This window comes from Ictidomys tridecemlineatus, chromosome 13 (genome assembly GCF_052094955.1).
Source record: "Ictidomys tridecemlineatus isolate mIctTri1 chromosome 13, mIctTri1.hap1, whole genome shotgun sequence".
Lineage (NCBI taxonomy): Eukaryota > Metazoa > Chordata > Mammalia > Rodentia > Sciuridae > Ictidomys > Ictidomys tridecemlineatus.
In genome coordinates, this window is record NC_135489.1 from 34,678,053 (window position 1) to 34,699,182 (window position 21,130).

Consider the following 21,130-nt stretch of genomic DNA (forward strand, 5'->3'; position numbering starts at 1 on the left):
AATTGAGACATAACGTGGAAGACAGTGGTCTATCATTCTGGATTACTTAGACTGGAGAGATTCAAATGAAAATTTTTTTATGATCATAAGCAGTTTTGAAAAAGGAAGAGACCAGATAATCTCTTAGAGAGATGTTATAGCTGTATAGACAACAGATGAACCAGTGAGCTAATAAGATTGGAAGATCAGAAACAGGTGTAAGGCAGGAGCTGGTATGAAAATGCCCCTGTCACCCAGAACATCAGAGACTCTATTATAGTAGTTTTTCACAGCATTTCTGGCTCCCAAGAAAGACCTCCAAAAAAGCCTGAGCCATTCAGAGTTTGCCTCTATCAGGAAAGTTGAGACCACAGTGTGTGCCCGGCAGATAGAAAGAGGCTGATCAAGAATTTGTAAAAATGGCCATTGGAGAATGTGACTAGGAGGTTGGAAGAGGAAAAAGTGGAATTTTTACCTTATTTTATATCCTTTACTATTGAATTTTTTAAAATCATGAGTATATATTGACTAATTTATGGTTACAAGGAAATAAGTGTTAACTTACTTCCTTTGTCTACTATTTTAGCATCAGCCCAAGACACTGAGATCTGGTTTCTGGACAGAGCATTATACTGGCATTTTCTCACAGATACCTTTACTGCCTATTATCGCCTGCTTATCACCCACCTGGGCCTGCCTCAGTGGCAGTATGCTTTCACCAGATATGGCATTAGCCCACAGGCCAAGGTAAGGACTGGGAGGGGGAACACCTGTCATCTCAGAGTATGATTTGTATCAGAATCTTCTGAGGAAATTATTATATTGCAGATTCTCAACTTCCACATTTAAGAGATCTGGGATAGAACCCAGGAAATGTGATTTTAAAGCAAGGCGTCTGATTATAGTGTTAAGTAGACAGTGTCACATAATATTGATCTAGTCAAGTGACTCCAACATAGCTGACCCTCAGAATTACCTGGGATGTTTCCATCTTTGATTGTTACTGGGGGCTGACATCTAATTGATTGTTTTGGATTGGCAAATATATGTACTCAAAAGAGTGCAAAGTAAATCAATTTTTCCTATTCTCCCAGTGTACTTCCACAGAGGCAGCCATGGATACCAGTTTATGTATGGTTCCAGAGATACTCATTGCATGTAACACATGCAAGCATATGATTTTTGGTTCCTTTTTGCTAAATCACAAGTATAATATACTATTCACTTGTTCTTTTCACTAAACAGTCCATCATCAGTTGAGGTAGACTGCCTTGTCCTGTCTAATGACTATCAAGTATTCCGTCAAATGGATTGACTCATTTATACTACACATTTGGGCACCATTTCAAACACACAGATGACAAGTAATACTGATACAATCCCTGGTTTGAAAACACCCAGTGTGGCAAGAAGAACTTTTGACTAGAATGAGCTGGTCTGGGCCCCTTGATGGTAGTTTCTCACAGCACTAAATTAGCAAGAAATTAGGGACTCATCTCTGGCACTATATTACTATGTTTATTGAGAAAGCTTCATTTTCCTCAAATATCCCATACTGACACCTTCCATCAGGTAAACATTGTGATTGGTTGTGATCAAAGAAAAGTCAATAAATGAGGATGCCCTTTGCCCTCAGCAGCTTAGAAAGCCAGTAAGGAAGAGAGCACTAACACATCTTCCATCAGGAAGGCTGCACCAGCCTCTTGTCTTACTTCCCCTGGGGGAATGGTGCTGGTGGGGACTGCTACTTCAAGGGCAGGTGGAAGGACACCGATCCCTAGGTCAAGAAGAAAACAGCATACTCAAGGTCTTAGTTTTCATACTACATTTATTTAGAGGTTATTAGGGATGCCTCATAAAGCAGCATTGTGTCTTGCCAAGTTTTCATTTGGCATAAATGAAGATCTAACAGATTATTCAAGGCAGTTTTTCATAAAAACTTATATGAATATCCCTTATCTGAAATGCTTGGGATCAGACATGTGCTCAATTTGGCATTTTTTTGGATTTAGATTTGTGCATGGATTTTACCAATTGATATGAGTTTCAGATTTTGTACTCTCGTGTCCTCAGCTTTCAAACCCTATGCCCCAACTAAAGAGCACAAAGAATAGCATTGTTCCTTTGGATTGTGACCCTCTCTCCCAATTCTGCCTTCCAGCAATGGTTCAGCATGTATAAACCTATCACCTACAACACAGATCTGCTCACAGAAGAGACCGACTCCTTTGTGAACAAGTTGGATCCTAGCAAAGTGTTTAAGAGCAAGAACAAGCCCTTAATTCCAAAAAAGAAAGCGGCTGTGCAGCCTGCAGGTGGCCAGAAAGGGCCCTCGGGTCCTACTACCTCTAAACCCTCCTCTGGACCTGGAAACCCTGTCCGGAAGTGAGCACCCCCACTATCGGCTCTCCACCAGCCCCACAGCAGTGATTTCCATGCACACATGGCCCCAACCTCAGATTTTGCATGTAACTGTAGGCATCTTCCCAAGTGACCAAAATTTCAGCCATTTTATCCACCCACCACCCCAACATTAGCTAGGGGTTGGAAGGGCATCCTGAGTTTTTATCCCCAAGAGTTCTTCACAGTGGGTTTTTCCAGTCCCTGCCTCCAAAAGCTGTGAATTTAAGTTCTATAAGGGACCAGAGAGGTCTATTGAGCTTTCTTTTCTATCTGTACCCAACCCTCAATCTCTTAGCTAGAAAAGTCCTCCAAAAAACCCCTGGTTTTGACCCTTGAAGCATTAGAATTGCACTGTTCAATCTGTAGCAACTAGTCACAGGTGGCATAAAAACTTACATGAAAAATTCATATCCTCAGTAGCATTAGCCACATTTCAAGTATTCACATGGCTACTAGACTAAATATTGGACAGTAGAAAGATATGGAACATATTCTTTGCAGAAAGTTGTTTTGTATATAATTTTTTAAGTTTTCAGTGGATCTTTATTTATTTATATGTGGTGCTGAGGATCAAACCTAGGGCCTCATGCATGCCAGGCAAGTGCTCTACCATTGAGCCACGACTCCAGCCCTGCAGAAAGTTGTTTTGGACAACACTGCAGTAGAATATTTTCATACTCAGATTAGTTAATTTCTTTTGTTGATACCCAAACTTAATGGGTTGCAGTGTTTCATAAAAACTTTAGAAGATTCAATTGTATGTTCTTAATACATTTCACTCTGTTCATTTTTCTTTAGTTTCTTAAAGTTTGCTTTCCATTTTGTGATGTTTACACATTTGCCAAAAATTTGAGATGTATTCCTGTACTTTATTCTAACCTTTTAAAAGTAAAAACACCCAGGCATCATGTTGGAAAACTCTTCATAGAGTTTTAAAGAAACTAGTTAATATTAACAGCAGCTTTCTACCTGCTGTGACTTGTCTAGTCCCACCCTGGTTTGTCATTGGCCATACTTAGGATGGGAAAACCTTTAGAATATGATGGAATTCCAAGATTCCTTTGCAAGTTTCCTGTAATTCAGAAATCATTTTCCCCATAGACACGTAGGGGTATTAGACCTCTAGCCAGCCCACATGTGCCTAATATTTGACACAAGATAAACCTGAATTTACCTACTATATACATCTAATGGAATTTCTACAGAGTTGTTCAGGCTTTCAATTAAGAATGTTTTCTAACTTTGCAGCCCTGACAGTGGGCACAAGCAAACTTTCACTCTACTTCTCAGCAGGGAAATCCTATCACCCACGCAGCCTCAGGATCCTTGAGTGGCTGTAGTTTTTTTCTTGAAATTCCAAAGGTTGGAAAATAACATTTCTGAATAGTGAGAGGCAGGACCTTCTACATCTGTACACTTCAGTCCTGACTGGCTCACTCATTCTTTCCCGACTTTTCTTCCATTATTGTCTAGACTGTCTTCTTTGTAGACCTCAATCTGCTAATCAGTCCAGGGCTTTGCTCTTCCATGGCCCACCAGGGAGCTTAAAGAAGTCCCCACAATTGCCCACCTGCACTTCTGACACCACTTTGAGTACTTATGAAGTTTTAAATTTTTGTTTTGATTGCTGATTATATAGTGATAGATATGAAATAAGAGGCTTTCAATTCCCCTCCATCTACTACTTCACACAGCCCCTGAGGAAAACAAGGTAAAGAGTTGGCCTTCAAGGATCATGGGTGCTTCACCACTGTTGTAATGGTTCTAAGTCTTAAAATACTAGTGTTCAAAAGTCTTTGGGAGAGCTAGAGACATGGCTTGGTGGTAGAGCACTTTCACAGCATGCACAAGGCCCTAGGCTCTATCCCCAACACTGCCTCCCCAAAAGAAAACACACAATAACAGCATATTCAGTTGCTTTAAATACACGAGCATGTCAGCTATTCTGGCTCACTTCTAATGGAAAATATTTAAAATAGCAGCACCTCTGGGCTTTGCAGTTCCATAGCTAACCATTTATATAATTCAGCCTGGACATGCAAATGTTTTTGTGTTTTTTAACAAGTACATGCCTGTGTCAAATTTTCCCTAATTTAAGTGTTTTACCCCTTTTAAATTAATTGTTTAGGTTATTACATTTTGAGCATTTATAAATGTGCAGCAATTCAAGGGAGGTCCAACAGCACCAGTCCAGCATTTGACTGCTTCTTCAAGACAAGGTTAGAAGGAAAATGAGAAGGCATGTCATTCTTCATTGCGACAGATGTCCTTCCTATAGTACCTGAGGAGCCCATTGGAGGACCAGTTCAGTTTGGGTCCAGTTCTAGATTCCATAAGTGAAACAACAGAGGAACCAGGAGAGCAATGGTGTCCTTCAAACCAGTGGCAATCAATGGGAGTCTTCCAAAGACTGTAGAAGGAAGGCAGTTAGGATAAAGAAAAGCTCAAGACCTGCCTCAGAAGGAAGAGTGATGAAAAAGCAGAGCTGGTTACATCATATGCAGGACTCAGTACAAAATGAAGATGTGAACCTCTTGTTCAAAAATCAGAAAAACTACCATTAAAGGCCCTAAAATGTTCTTTTCCTTTCTTCCATGGTTTCCTACAACTTATTATGGTGATGTTTTCTGTTTGCTCCTTAATACTGTTACAAGGAAAATTAAAATTTTTAAATTAGTATGCATTTTACCATTCTTTTTATATTGTGCACTTTAATTCCAAATATAAAAGCATTTACCCATGTAGAATCACCAAATTTACACAATTTGCTTTTCCCAAACTTATGTGTATATATACTATGTGCATATGTATTTTATTCTTACCAGAACAGTAGAAAAATCACACAAAACTCAATCAGTATTTCCCTTCTTGATATGTGCACGTTTTAACACACTCGACCTCTAGCTTACTGATGAATATAGGACTTAAAAAAGGAAGTATGGACTGCTTTATGTTTTCCTTTTCTTCTTTGTCATCCTTTTCAGCAAAAGTAGTTAGCTAAAGGGAAATAACATATGATAAAGAATGTGTATGATGGGGGTTCCTTGGTTATTTGTGTTTCTTAGCATACCACTGCCTTCTTTCTGTGTTTTAGCAAGTCTGGTTCAAATGGAAAGCATGACTTGTTGGAGCTCCCAGCACTCTGTATTCAGTTACATAAGTTTCACTGCTTTTATTCTGAGCTCTGCCACAGTATGGACCCTCAGGAATCTTGTGTTCTCAGAGCATTCTAAATGCTATCTGTGCATGAGGCACTGAGGAACAGTGGACAAACACATCCCTTGTTTTTTGTTCCATTATTGCAGCAGACTTCACTTACAGAACACAAATTCAAGGATAAGTCAGGCAAGAGCAGAAAACCAAATGTGAGGTCCATCCAAGTGTGGGTTCTTGTGCAACTACACAGGTCACCTACCTGTGAAGCTGGCCCAATATGGAGATTGAATTTGTTAAATGAGGAAAACACACCCGGGAGGTTTATGTTTTGAAACTAAAGCAATTAAAATGGCAATGTACACTCTAAGAAATCAGCTGCCCAGGAAAAAGACACTATGCTGAAGGTATAAAATAAAAATGAATGGCAGAATGCCTCAGTAAACAGTAGTCAAAATCATTCATTCATTAAGTTCCCTGTCATGCAGCTTGCAGGGAGGTAACCAAGCCATGAATAGAGATGAATAAGGTCAGCTTGTGCGTGACATCCCATAGAATCTATCCTTCAAAGCTATGCTCTCCAAACTTCCAAACATGTATCAGTGTCACTGGAGTCGTAGAAAGGAAGGTACCCAGATCCTACTCCACACCTACTAAATCAAAATTGCTAAGCAAGGTTCCGAGTTTCAGGATTTTTAATCAACTGGACTAGTAACAATAGTGCTAAGTCTGGAGAATCCAGTAAGGAATATATAAAGAATGGAATAAAAGGGATCAATGATCCTTTTTAAGTTTCTGAATAATGTATTTTTTCCCTAAACTTTTTATTATAGAGAGTAGTAAACATTTACAAAGATAAATAGTATATTGAAACCCTGCATTCAAAACCTACTTTTCAACAATTTGAAATCATGACCATGTATCTACACCCCTATTTACTCATCCAATTATAATTAATTTTTAAATAATTCAATTTGTCAGTTTTCAATCTCTACTTTGTTTTAGATTTTAACAGTTGCTCTAGGGATTATAAATCCCTTTTTCTGTCCAATTCAGTAGCCACTCACAGGTTTCCTGGCAGCGTTATCTGTACATTATACTCTTGTCCTTTTCTTACAGTTTATCAGACCCTGGGTAGGGAAAACTCCACATTAGCTGTGCTCTTTTTTCTTGGGATCCTGTGATGAATTTTCTTTTTTGGCCTAAGCCAACCCTGGCTAGAAAACCCTGTTTTTCCATCTGAGCATTCTCTCTTTAACATGTAGCCTCCATAGTGTTAACTATGATTATTAAAAGAGCTCATACACAGGTAAAGTTAGTTAATTCAAAGAAGTTAGTACTTTCTTTCCCCCCGTTCTTTGTAATGTGATCCCAACTTTGTTTTCTATTTAACTTTCTTGTGACCTACCCAGCTCTACTCTACCTTTCCTTGCAAAACACTTGCTTATATTGTGTTCATGTATGAATATGCCACAATAGATTTCACCATTATGTGTAATTACAATGCAATTTTTAAAACTGAGGGGAAAAAAACACTACCTTGTTCTCCTGTGCCTAAACACCAATAGTTGTCCCCAAAGGTCTCCAGTCTACCTTCACCTCAGAGCACTGTAAATCCCCACCCCACAAGAAGGGCCCTCTTTGAGATGCAGTGCTTCATGTCAATAGCGCTCAGTGAACTTCAGTCATCTTACCTGTCTCTTCCAATGGTTGTTGAGATGGAGATTTGTACTACTCTGGAAAGCCATCCTACTTGGTATGGAGTCCCATCAACCATTAATAGATTAAACTTGAATCAGCCATTCAAATTTTTTTGCAAAAATCCAGAGCTGCCTTGTACTTAAGAACAATAGAAACAGACAACCAAGCAAAATTAATGGAGAAAACAGCCATAATAAAATGTATTACCAATGTTCTGAATATATTGATATCCAGATACTATCTTGTATACTACTTCTTGCCATTTTCACTAGCTGTGACTCAAAAATCTTTTTTTATCATACACTGTATCTTCATTTGTGGTCTTGGAAATGGCATATTTAATTATATATCTGTATGCTCCCTAGCATCTAGCACCTAGGCCCTATCTAGTACCTACCTTTGATAGATGTAATGTAGCAAGCAGAATGAGGCCATCCACCCAGATGTTTTCAATATCCAACTCACATGGATAAAATAGGTTGTGAGCAGGCCTCCCAGACAACAGGGATGAGAGCAGTGAGGACTAGCCAAAGGGTGACCAAAGATACAAGCAGTCAGGCTGGTTTAATCTCACCCAATTGACTGTGTGCCACATATTTTGTGCCTAGAAGCATAGCTGACCATGACTATCCAACCTGCAGCTGTCTTAAGAATTCTAAAAGAATAAAAACTAACCAGCAACTAATGACACAAGCAGGATATATCACTTCCTTCTTGTGTCCTTAGGGAAAAGGTCTTCAGCACCTCTCATGCTCAATTTTTTTGTAAAATGTAAAATTAAAACAGAATGGCTATGAATTCTATTAAATAAATATATATCAAGTACTCTCACAGAGATACTTTCAATAACATTTAATTATTTTTTAAAATCAAACTTTGCTTTCCCCTCTGAATTGCCTAGCAAACAACTCATTTTTCTACCAAATAACCATCTTCTTTGATGTATTTTTATATCCTTACTTTGCAAAGTGAAGAAATTTCATGCCTTAAGCAATGCAGTGTTCTTTTTACTTGTCTCTGATAAAATTATTTCTGATCAAAACAAAACCAGAAATGGCTTCAGAATGGTTGATAAACTAAAATTTTAATTGGTAACTTCCTCACTTGGCTCCCGGTAAGTTCCCGGCTTTTTCCCCAGCCCTGCAGAGTTGCCTGTATAACAGGTCCTCCATGTGTATTTGCTGTGGTTGTATAGCTTCCTGTGGCTGTCATAACAAATTGCTAGGGCATACCCAATCAATGGTGATCTCAGATCAAGGTCCTCAACTGAATCTCATCTGCAAACTCATCTCCCTTACAAGGTAACATTTACAGACTTCAGGAATTAGGACCTTTGGGTGGCCATTGTTAAGCATACTACAGTGGCATTTGGTGGTATACCATCTCAGGGCTGTGAACACAAACAGTGAGTTTGGGAGCTACAGACAATGGAGCCCACCAAAAAACAGTGGCTAGAAACCAAGTCTTCTATTCCTGGCTCCTGCTCTTCTGCATACATTCATTAATGGACCTTGGAAGAAAAATAAAGTAGGTCTTCAGCCCTTGAAGCCCCTGTGAACCTTACTCTCCATCTCCAAATTAATTCCTTATATTTTTAAAACAGAAAGCAAAAGAGAGATTCCAAAGGAATCAAATCCCAGGAGTATTCAACAACAAAAATACTGTTTGCTTTTTTAAATTTTTATTTTACCAGCATCCATATGGAGGCAAGGTGAAAGAATATCTATACTAATGACCAGAAAAATTAGCAACAGCATCTTGTAAGGGTAAGGTACCGTTTGCTTTGATGCCGCTCAAAGGTCTTTTAAGGGAACTTAATATCCTGGATTAAAACCAACAGAGGCAGCCAGACTGAGTGACAAGAGGAGAGAGGAAATAAGCAAAGGAAAATATCCTCCACTTTCAATAAAAACTACCAAACTATCAAGTTTAAAAATACAGTCTGATTTTTCATCCAGGCTCATGTATGACCTTTTTATTTTTTATATGGCTGTATTCCCTCAGTAGAACTGAACAATCCAGTGGGAAGAGAAATGATCTAGAACAGAAGATTCTAGAGCTACCCCACAAGCAGGGCTCACAAGGACTCTCCCTGGTGCATTCTGAATACCCTGTGACACTGACCAATGACACCTCTGGGTTCACTTCCTGTAGCATCTCTGTCGTGCCACTGAGTAGCACTTCTCTGGGTGAAGGAAAGAGAGGCACTGGCAAGAGGTGGTGTCTCAGACCACTCCTGTGTTCCTCCCATATTAGGGGGCTTGAAAAATGTTAAGTAATGAACTCATCTTTTTCTTCTGGATTTCAAAAGGCAGGGAAAAGATTGGCATCATTGACTATATTGAGGAAGGCTTTAAACAAACATGTCCTAGTTGATCAGTAACTTGATGATATGAAAGTTACCAATATCAGGATGGAACTGAGACTATCATGGCAAATGAAATAAGCCAATCCCCCCAAAACCAAAGGCCGAATGTTCTAATATGTGGATCCTGACTCACAATAAGCCAGAGGGAGGGAGGAGTGGAAGTTCACTGGATTGGATGGGGGTGGGGAGTAGGGGGGAAGGATGGGGGATGGGGAATGGGATTGGGAAAGAGTAGAATGAATTGGACATTAACTTTCCTATGTTCATATATGAATACAGGACCAGTGTAACTCCACATCATGTACAACCACAAAAATAGGAAGTTATACTCCATGTATGTATGTCAAAATTCATTCTACTGTCAAGTATAACTAAAAAGAATAAAAATTTTTTAAAAAGATAGTTACCGATATCAAAATAAAGTCACTTTACATCTATTTGGAGCCCAAAGGCCATGAAGGAGGGGCATTTGCACATTATGCCTATACAAAAAAAAAAAAAAAAGGAAAAAAAACCCACAGGAAATTCTTTCTAAGCCACACTTTGCTCCATGAAACACACACAAAGACAGATAGCCGTACAAAGACAGCTATCAACCAGCATAAGAACACCTGCCTAACAGCCTCCACTAATGAACTGTCAACACCTGTGATAAGACTCTGTAACCAGTACATGTACTTTTCCCTGCCGTCTTTAAGAGCTTCCTGTTGCCCCAACTTCCTCAAATGGGCCTAGCAGTGCACCATAGCTCACCTTGGCACCATATCCTAGATTGCACTACCCTTACTACTCCTAAATTAGCTGTCCTGGAGATCCAGTCCTCTATTGTTTATTTTAGATAGACAAAAGTGATTAATAACCAGTTCTGTATTAGCAAATATTTGGCTTTCCCAAGATCTCAAAAATACCATCTTTAATCTCTGACCCTTACTCCAGGGAAGAAAAAAGGGAAAAAAAAATACCTTGTGACTCAATGGCTTCCACAGTCATCTTCACATTAGAACCCAGGGGAAGGAGAAGAGACTTTTTAAACATTCCAAAATTCAGGCCACAATCCAAACCAACTATATATCAATCTCTGGTGGAGGAACACAAATGGAAGTTCTCTATGCACCCAGGGGAGTCCAATCTGGAGACGAGGGTGGCAGCCTCTGCCCTATGTTACTTCCATTCTACAGCGAGTATTTTCAAAATGCCATTCCCAGTAAAAGAGACCCTCTTCACTAGCTGTAAGCAAGAAATTAGTTAACATTGTTTGCTTGTTAGAAGTTTTAATTCCTAAACTTAATGTTAGATTCATTCCTTCTGAATGTGACCTTCTAAAGCAACAACTGTCAGAATGACAAGGGCCCCCAAAAGAGCATCAAAGTATTTGTTCACTAATAGGAAATGCAAAGTGACAAAAATGCACTTCCTTCTGTTTATACATCACTATCCCATGTGATAGTTTTCCATGTTTGTATTCAGTGCCAAGGTAACAAGCAAATGCCCTCATAAACCACTAAATCAAGTGTGGAATATTACACATTATTTAGGACCCTAAGGGAAATTAATATTAACAACCGTGTATCCTTTTCAACAAGGTGATTAAATAAACTCAATGGTCTATATTCTACAAACTTAACTTACAGTTCCAGGCTCTCCTTGGGTGCTTTCATCCACCAGGAATCATTTCACTAATCTCAGCTTGAAAAAGCTGTCTATCAGTGGTGACACTCACAGGAGCCTATGGTGTGAATATGTTATTTTGACTCTTAGGCAATACTACTGCATGTTATCTATAAATCACATATTCCAGATGTAAAGGCACAGATGTTTTGAAGGTGAAGCAAAGATGGAATAATATTCCAACCTCTCAAAACACCAACTGCAATGGCTTATCTTTCCCTGGTTTTGGAGTCAGAGGTTCTTCATAGGGAACCATGTGACCCTGGGCCAAGGAGCTCCTGTTGAGGTCTCTGTCACTTCCTGGGTACCAGGTCCCAAGTGTGTCCTGTAATTGCTGAGAGCCCTTCACAGTGCCTTCCTCTCTGGACACCTTAGGTCTTTAAAACCTTGAAAGCCAAGTTCTAAATGTAAAATTCTGTTCTCTATAGATAGAGCTTTAAACTTTATTTTGGTGGTGACTTAGGTAAATTTTCAGGCACTTTTTTTTTTTTTTTTAACAAAAAAAAGGCAACAAAGTGAGTTGCAGAAGAGTTCAGATGTGTAAAAAGCCACTCAACTGTGCTCTTGCATCAAAACCAACCCTCAAACCTCACAGATAAGGTGGTACATATTAGGTTAATAGCAGATAATACATCCTGCAACAAGGACTATGCCTGCTCAGGAGTGTCCAAGAGCACATCACTGGTGCTACTCACTCTGTCAATGAAATGTCAGCCAAAGGGCCTGAGGTCATTCCAAGCAAGGGTTCTGATGAAACCGAAAAGAGTCAAGCCTTCATAAGGTCCTACACCCAAGACAAAAAAACTTTCTCATTTTGGCATTAAACTCTATTTATTTAGTATTTGAAACATGGTGTACATTTATGAATTTGTATAAACATTTAGTACATCTAAAATCCACAACTGGTAAACAATCTGTGCTTTCTTTTGTGTTCAAGGTTGGAGTTTAACATCTGGATATTTTGGTGTTGTGGAGATCCAGTCTGTGAATCTAATCAGATTGCCTCATATTACCATAACAACTGTGACAGGAGTGATTTGTTCCTTAAAAGGGCTGCTGCTTGCCCAGAAAAGGTGTCACGCTTTGGAACTAATAAACCAAGTGTTCAGGAAACAAGAGAAACATGGCTGACATGAGGAGGAAAGTTCGTGCAGGAGATTCCTGGAAATCCACGTCAATACACAACAGGCAACTGAAGCCAAGTGGTGACACCTAGTCTCCCCTGCTTCCCCACCAGAGGGGTTCTGCACAGCAGGAGCTGGTCCTCTCTCTGCTCAGAGGGTGCCCCAAGAACGTCACAGCTGCAGCTCGGAGGTGCCAACCAGGCCCAGGGCTCTGGCTTCTTCTGGAGTCAGGCCACTCTTCAGGGTCCTTCGCACTGCAGTGATCACAGCCAGAGACACAAGGAGAGAAGGAGGTATTATGAGCGAGGCATGCAGCAGTCAGTACACCAGCCTCCCCTCCCCAAGGACCCTCAGGAATGCTGCAATACACCCTGCCCAGGGTAGAAAAGATCTTGGGAATACAACAGGGTGAGCTGAAGCTGATACTGTCCAGAAGGGAAAGGGGCATGGACTGGGGCTAATAAAGAGGGGACAAAGGAGGAGGCTTCTCTTCACATGGGTTTCTGAGAAACAGGTGCAAACTACACAAGTGCTCATGGCAAGTGAGAGCTCATTCTCTACCCAGCACACAAAGTGTTAACAGAGCTGGAAAAGTAATCACGGAGCCTGGGAACGCAGGCACTTCAATGACAGAAATTAAGTAAAATAGTGCACGGTGAGGGGGTGAGCAAACTTCAACAACCCTATGGGTCTGCAGAAGGAGCAAGGATAGCTAGGGACACAATGGAGAACTCATGGCTCCATGCAGCCACGTGTTAAAAGACCCAGGGCAGCAGACAGGATGAGTTTCTCTATGAGTGTTATGGGTCTCAGTCTCAATTTATCAAAGGACCCTTGGGGACAATGATTAAAGTGATCAGCAATTCCTTATGGAATGGATGCCAAGGAGCAAAACCACCGAAGAAAAACCACCAAACTTCTGGGTGGGTTTGGGGATGTTTTCTACAAAATAACACAAAGCTCAAGAGGGTAGTGGTCACCTTCATCAGTGCTCATAGCTGGAAATTGGATCATTGCTTACATTTAACTGACAGACTTTGTGTTTATCTTGGCAATATGGTTTTTCCCATTGTTTGATCAGTTTGGATGTTGGTTAAATAAAGGCTGGATCAGGGTGAATGAGAAAGCAGCTGCCCCTCTCTAGATAAGTCCTTTCATTTGACAGATCAACCAATTACATTACCCTTAATTTACAAATCACATTTGGCCTGCTCTGTATTTCTTTTAAGGTTATACAGAGTTCAGGGTATTTATTCTATTTTCGAAAGAGTTGTGTCATGGATCTATCTTCCATTCTAAATCCCAAGTCAGCCATTCCCTGAGATGAAAACAGGCTTTTAATCAAAGTACAAAGGTCAAGCTCACCCTTAGTGTCTTTCCCTTTCTCCTGCCAGACCCAATTCCATCATCCTTTTCCAGAAGCCAGGGGCTCACCTCATGGGAATGCAGGCAACACCCCCAATCCCTACCTCATCAACACATGGACAAAAGCTCATTTAGTTGACAACAAAAAGAACTGAAAGACCTAGGCTCATGGTGGAATGAACAGAGACTAACACCTATTAATAAATGTCTTTGAATAGGAGCCAGAATCTAATGCATTGATTAGTCAACGAATCATTTATAGCAAGTCTATCAGGTGATCGACATTTAAAGAATTGAAAGTTTCATGGAAATCTCAGACATTAAATCTGGATTCCTTAAGAATAGTGAAGGGTACCCCCAAATCATACCACTCTTATTTCCAAACCTAGCTTTGGGCCCCAGACCTATCTATCTGCAGCATCTCCTGTACGCGCTCACCCTCCCCAAACTGGCCCCTTAGACTCCCAACTTAACCAGATCAAATGTTTGGCTCCAGAGCCTTGACCGCAGACAGACTGCACATAACTGAGTAATGGAATTTGTTCTGTGGGGCAGCAATAAAAACACTAGTTTGTAATAACCGCCTATGTGCTTTAAACAAAGTGTTTGTTAAAGAAAGATCATTTTTAATAGAAGAAAATAAGATTAAAATCTCTCCCCTTCTCAACAAGGAAAGACAGCTAAGACTACTTTATCAAGATTCAAAATACTGCCTGAGGAAGTGCATGCTGTACTAGCAGGCATTTCAAATTCCATTAACCATAGAAGGCAGCATAGACACGGCCTGGAAACTGCCATCTCTGTGTATGTAGGAACGTATTCTAGGGTGAAAGACTATAGAGGGCCCCACAGACTGATAGGAATTTCATCCATGGAAGGTGTTTGAAAATGTTTCTTAAATGCTTCTGTTCACACATTTGCTCTAGTCCTGTAACTGATGTTCAGTTCATATAAAACCCTGCATAAGGACTGACGCCTTTAGCTCATGTAATAATCTAATAGACACAGGCCTTGGGCTGGCCTATATGCAGTATAATCAGGGACAGATCAAAGCTAAATGGTGCTGCCTCAGCCTCTCCATCTCACTGCACAGAGGCTGTGCTTGCCCCTGTGGGCTCCCACTCAGTTTTGATGCTTCAGACCACGAGGGATCCTCTCCCCCCTCCCTCACCCTCTGACTGGGGTCCAAGGGTCCTCTGTCATGGGGGAAAGCCAGCATGGCTTAGTTCCCTTTGATTGCCAAATGACTTCCCCCCAAAATGAGTAGTCATAGAAAAACATGCCCCATTAATGGAATCTTACTTTCCGTGGACCTTCACATCAATACCAATAAAGCTCATACAAGAACCCGAGTACTGACCCCTCTTTGGTGTAACATAAAAGTACCTGAGTACTGACCCCTCCCCTTTGTTAAAGAGTCAAAGTTAGTTCCTTCACCACTTGAAAAGATGAAATCAGTTGGAATCAGTTTTGTGCCCTGATTCAAGCCATGCCCGTCTGTCATTCATTATTCATCCATCATTATGGTTAGTCTGTTCATCATTCAGGAAATATTCCCGAGCATCTTCCCTGAGCCAAGTGCTTGCAAATGGAGGATCCAGGTCATGTTCTGACAGGGAAGGAGGATAAGGAGAAACACTCAGGGCAACAGAATGTGTCCAGGTTGGGAGTTGACTCTCAAAGTTTCCCAAAAGCAAAACAGAGCTCAGGGAATAAGAAAACAAGGGTGCTTACAAGTAGGCTGCAGCATGTGGAACTGCACAAACTAAACCTCTATAATTTTTCCGTCAAATAGAGGTTATTGTCAAGTGAGCATATTGGGTCTTGCTCCATTCCATATTTCTGCATCCCATTGAATGCTCTCCCATGTGACTGGCTCCCATCCCTGAAGTTGCTTTAACAGCAGACTGGATGTTTATCTTTGTCTGCTTCAAGGCTCTTCCACACACAGTGTGGGTCTCTTGGCTGGCACCAACAGCAACCCTGTGCCCCAGACACTTGTGACAGCTCAGTGCCATGGTGATGGGGGAGGGGTTCTGAAGCAGGGCACCTCTGCAGTCAACATGCAGCACAGGACTATGGAGAATCAGGTGAAAAACAAGTTCTCTCCTCCTCCTCCACCCTTAGAGATCAGGAAGTTTTTTAATCCTACAAAATGGTAACTCTTGGTTAAAACAAGTTGAATCTGAGAAGCATGAGGACAGCAGTTGTCATTTACTGAGTGTACAGAGGAATCTGATCACCTACACAGTGTGGAGAGGATTTTAGGCTGGACATTCGGATCACAGCCACACTGGAGACAGCTATGCCCTGATGAACGCTGGCAGGATGCTTTCTCACAATCTTTCATATTGATGAGGAGCTGACCACTTTAGTTCCAAATGACAGAAGTTTATTTCTGATCTTTCACCTTCAGATCATTTTGCATATGATGAACAGGATTTGAAAATAAGTTTTTAACCCTTAAAATACTAAAGATTTTATACTTACTATCCTGGGAGCAGTGTGCCTAGGATCATAGGTACTGTATAGAAGTTTAAGATGTCTTAAATGGTTGGGCACAGTGATGCATCCCTGTAATCTCAGCTACTTGGTAGGCTGAGACAGGAGGATCTCTTTCTAGCCCCCATATAAAAGAGAACACTGACCTTTGACTTTCTGAATCTGGCTTATTTCCCTTAGCATGTTCTCCTCCAGTTCCATACATGTACTAACAAATGACAGCATTCTTATTTATGGCTGAGTGAAATTCCATTATGTATACACACACATTTTCTTTATCCATTCTTATGTTGATACCTGGGCTGGTTCCATAACTTGGCTATTGTGAACTGCACTTCTTTAAACGTTATAATGCATACGTCACTATAGCATGCTGATTCTAGATCTCTTGGATAAATACCAATGAGTATGATAACTGGGTCACACAGTGGTTCCATTTCTAATCTTTCGAGTAATCTCCATACTGCTCTTCAAAGTGGTTATACTAATCTGAAGCCTCACCAACAAGGCATGTGTACTTTTTTTCATGTATGCTTATAAGCATTTACTTCTATCCTTGATGATTGCCATTCTAACTGGAGACGAAATATCAGTGTAGTTTTGATTTGCATTTCCCTGGTTAAGGATATTTCACACATATGTTGGTCATCTACATTTCTTTTTAGAAGTGTCTATTTAGATCTTTTGCCCATTTGTTGACTGTTTTTTTGGTTTCAAACTTTCTTTATTCAGAATATTAATTCCCTGTTGGAAGAACTGGCAAAGATTTTCTTCCATCCTATAGATTGCTTTTTCAAGCTCTTGTTTCCTTTACTGTGCAGAAGCTTTTTGCCTTAAAGCATACTGTTCATTGTTTCTCAGTTTTATTTCTTGAGCCTCCACCAGTATGTTGGTGTTTTTCCTTACTTTTCTTCCAACAGTTGCAGTGTTTCTAATTTCTAGGCCTTTGATTTTTGTGCAAGGTGAGAGAAGGATTGTTTTAGTCAGCTTTTTCACTGCTGTGACCAAAAGAACTGATGAGAACAATTTTAGAAGAGGAAGTTTATTTGGCACTTATGGTTTCAGGGTATCAGTACACACCTGGCCGACTCCATTGCTCTGAGCTTGAAGGCAGGCAGAAATCACTGCAGAAGGGTGTGGCAGAGGAAAGCAGTTCAGGAGATGTTAATCAGAAAGCAGAAAGAGACTCCTCATCACATTCAAAATATATACCCTAAAGGCCTACCCCCAATGATCTGACTACTCCAGCTACACCCCACCTACAGTGACCACGCAGTTAATCCCTATCAGCAGATAAATACACTAATCAGGTTAGGCCCTCATAACCCAATCATTTTAGCTGTAAACTTTCTTACATTGTCTTACCCATGAACTTTTGGGGGACATCTCATATCTAAACCGTAACAGGAATCTAGTTTGATTCTTTAAAAATAAAAACTTGGATACCAAGTTTATTCCATTTGTTTAAAAGGTTTTCTCCTCCAATGTATATTTTTGGGATCTTTGTCAAGGATCAGATGACTATGTGAATTTGTTTCGCAATTCTATTTCATTGATCTTTGTGTCTATTTCTATATTACTACTGTTTTTATACTACTAGGCTTTTTTTTTTTTTTTTTACTATAGCTCTGTAGTGTAATTTAAAATGAGGTATCCTACCTCCTCCAGCATTGCCCTTCTTGCTCAGGATTGCTTTGGTTCTTCTAGGTCTTCTATTTATCTAGGTCTTTACAAATTTTAGGACTTTGTTATTGTGTTCTGTAAAGCATCTCGCTAATATTTCAATGGGGGTTGCATTGGATCTGTAGTTTGCTTTTTGGTAATACAGTCATTTTGACAATTTAATTCTGCCTATCCATGAACATGTGAGGTCTTTACATCTTCTAAGATCTTCAGTTTCTTTCTTCAGGATTCTATCATTTTAATTCTAGAAGGTCTCTCTTACCTCCTTGGTTAGATTTATTCCCACATTTGGGGGGTGGGTGTTAGGCTTTTGTGAATTGTTTTTCTCATTTCTTTCTCAGCACATTCATGACTGGTGTGTAGGAAATCTCTTGATTCTTCTATGTTGACCTTGGATCTTGCTACTTTATTGAATTTGTTTATCATCTCTAGACTTCTAGCGTAATTTTGGGGGCCTTTTAAGTATAGGATCTTGTCATCTAGAAACAGAGGATTTCTTATTTTCCTATTCATATCCTGTTTTCTTCTCTTGCCTGATTGTTCTAACTAGAGTTTCAAGAACTATATTGAATAGAAGTGGGGAGAGTGGACATCCTGCCAATGTTGATTTCTTACTTTTGATAAATTCTCCTGTGGCCAGGCAAGGTGTTACCTTCGGGGCTGCTGGGTAAAGGATGCAAGGCAATTCTCTGTTCTATTTTTGTGACTTCTTTGTATATCTAAAAGCTTTCAAAAAGTCAAAACCAATCTGGAACAACAAAGCAGAGGTTCCCAGACCTACCCAACTTAATCTCAACTTGAGAACCAGTGAACAAGGGTCTCTGGGAGAAGGCCACGGCACTGCATTTGTACCTTCCCCAGGGGACCCTGACTTAAATCACTGTTGTCAGACTGAGACAAGGGGAAAGGCAGGGCCCTCGGGAAGGTGCTTTGTGGTGACAGGGTTGAAGTCTCCCAGTTCCACCTAACAACATGATGTCCACTCATGCTGAGGCACCTCATGCTCATGCATGAAGTACTTCCTATTGTCACCGGCCTGGCCATGGTTTCCTTGGTGTAGCAGAGCCCCTACAATGGCACATTTCTCTGTAACTGGCTACATTAGCATCCATGCTACTTACGAATCTCTTCAATTCTAAGCAGGAAGTGAACAGAAGGTAATCAGTGAAAACACAAAAGCCAGCTGCTGCCCAAGAGTCATGTTACGGACTGAGGAGTGGAGCAGAGCTGGGCTTGGGAGGAAAGAAAGGAAACAAGTTTTCAAAACTGTTTTCTAGGAGAACCCACATCAACCTGGGAAGTCCTACACATAAGAGGGAAGGGTGCTTCAGAAATCCATAGGCTGGGTTTTCAGCAGTATTTCTATTCCTGGGCCAGACAAAACTGCCTTACACAGCCTTCCAGATTAAGTCCAGCTCATCAGTTCTCTGTCTGGATGTCATAACAATACTAACCAAAACCTGTGCCAACACTGTAGCCTGTGTGTGCCCAGGTGCAAAGCCATTACACCAGCATGCTGGGGGCAGGGAACATAGGTCTGGTCTACTTAGAGGCAGCTGGAGTGAGGTGGACAGTGTGGGGTGGGGGTAAGAGCACAGAGTGACCACTGAGGAGGTATGGCTGTGTGCATAGCAGCTCTTAGGCACCTGCAGGCAGCTTCAGATCCCCACCTGCATGAGGTCTCTTGAACAGAAGCACAAAAGAACCTAGATGGCAGGGAGGGAAGGAGAGGGGGAGGTGGGAACCTGGCACAGGTGCCTAACAACCATCCCTGGGGCTGGCACTACTGCCTTCAGTGTACCCAAGAAGCCTGCAGCTCTGTGAGGCCAAGTAACTGGGGAATCCCGTCACCATTTCTGTTGAACGCATGTGTCAATCTCTGACTGTAAAAATGGATTTTACTGGAACTTGGTGGCAAAGACAATGAAATACTGTGACATCCCATCCGGTCAGGAAGGTGCAGGGTGTTTTCCAGAATACTCTCTTATAGCCTCAGAAAAGCTCTGGGAGACAGATTCTCAGATTCCTATTTCATTGCTCCTCCCTCCTTCTGAACCTGTGCTCTGGGCCAAATGGGTTTCTGGCATCTAGACAGACATAGGGACTGAAAGGCCCTCCTCCCCTCTCGGTGTGCCAGTTCCTTATTTGGGAGGATGATTTATCTCAAAATGAAACAACCAGAGAGCCTACTGGGTGCAGTGAAGCACTCTGTACTCTTAGTTCCATCTCTCACACCTTGAGGCTTCCTGATGTTTTGCCCTACTGAAGTCCTGGCCTCTGGCCCACTCCTGCTCTGGACTGACCGACTCCCCTACCTGGGTTCAAGGAGATCTTCAGCACTCTTTTGAATTGTTCCATTTATCCTCCTGTCCTGTGTTCATAGGGTGGGTGCCCTTAGCTGCATGAGGGGTCAGTCCATCTTTAATGAGTTCTAAATATCATGAAGTGCTGAGTAAATTCTAATGACACAGTTGTTGAGAAGAATCTGAGAAACCCTGGTTGTCTCTTCCGACATCTTTATTTTGTTCCAAGAACATTAATTTTAAAAACTCTCTGGCCTATTGTCATGTTAACTTCCCCTATGAAAGAACGTAATTGGCTCAGGGTAAGTAAGGGAGTACTATTTAAATAAAACAGATTTTTCTTAATGGGTAAAAAAAAAAAAAAAAAAACCTGGATATTTTCAAATACCATTTTGGAAAAGTAAGGACAAGTGAATTATGTTGTGCACTGATCTGGTCCAGGGATAAATCTAATGTTTTGTGAGTCTTGTCTTCTGTTTTCTCTGAAATAGATTCAATAGTATTTAAGATTCAATAATTTTCTATCCCCAAGAAACTCAACTTATCAGATAGCATGCTAAATCCTTCCATATTCTGCAAAATAAATAAGATTCTAGTCACATCAAATGAATATGAAGTATTTGACCCTTCAAGAGGAAAGTCGATGCTTATAGGATACACACATAAACAATAGGGAGGTGATCATGGTGTGAGGGGTGGGGATCAGGGTGCACAATCAGAGGCTGCGGTTCCTTTCCCAGTAGACCCTGACATCTCCCCACTGAGCCACCTATTCTCATAATTATGGCCAACTTTAAGTTCCTAACTAGTTGTAGGTCATATCATAGTGATGACATTTTTACAGAAATTTGTCCCTGAGCCCAAAACTCCATTGTCACATC

The 21,130-nt window shown here is 40.7% G+C and overlaps 2 protein-coding genes across 18 annotated transcripts in view; one reads left to right on the top strand and one right to left on the bottom strand.

Annotated features, from left to right (window-relative positions):
* Positions 1-5,061, top strand: part of Tpgs2 (tubulin polyglutamylase complex subunit 2) — a 35,059-nt gene extending 29,998 nt beyond the window's left edge. The window contains exons 6-8 of the mRNA XM_078030160.1: positions 566-726; positions 2,141-2,364; positions 4,511-5,061. Coding sequence (XP_077886286.1) covers positions 566-726; positions 2,141-2,364; positions 4,511-4,535 — 410 coding nt within the window. The 3' untranslated portion in view covers positions 4,536-5,061. The remainder of the gene's footprint in view (positions 1-565; positions 727-2,140; positions 2,365-4,510) is intronic.
* A 7,023-nt stretch (positions 5,062-12,084) lies between these two features.
* The window catches only part of Fhod3 (formin homology 2 domain containing 3), a 428,888-nt gene continuing 419,842 nt past the window's right edge, over positions 12,085-21,130 (bottom strand). For 16 of the 17 annotated variants that reach the window (XM_078030172.1, XM_078030166.1, XM_078030162.1 and 13 more), the window contains one exon: positions 12,085-12,650. In XM_078030172.1, coding sequence (XP_077886298.1) covers positions 12,568-12,650 — 83 coding nt within the window. In that variant the 3' untranslated portion in view covers positions 12,085-12,567. Of the gene's footprint in view, positions 12,651-17,343; positions 17,388-21,130 lie in introns of all 17 variants that reach the window. The other variant, XM_078030164.1, reaches the window with a different exon arrangement.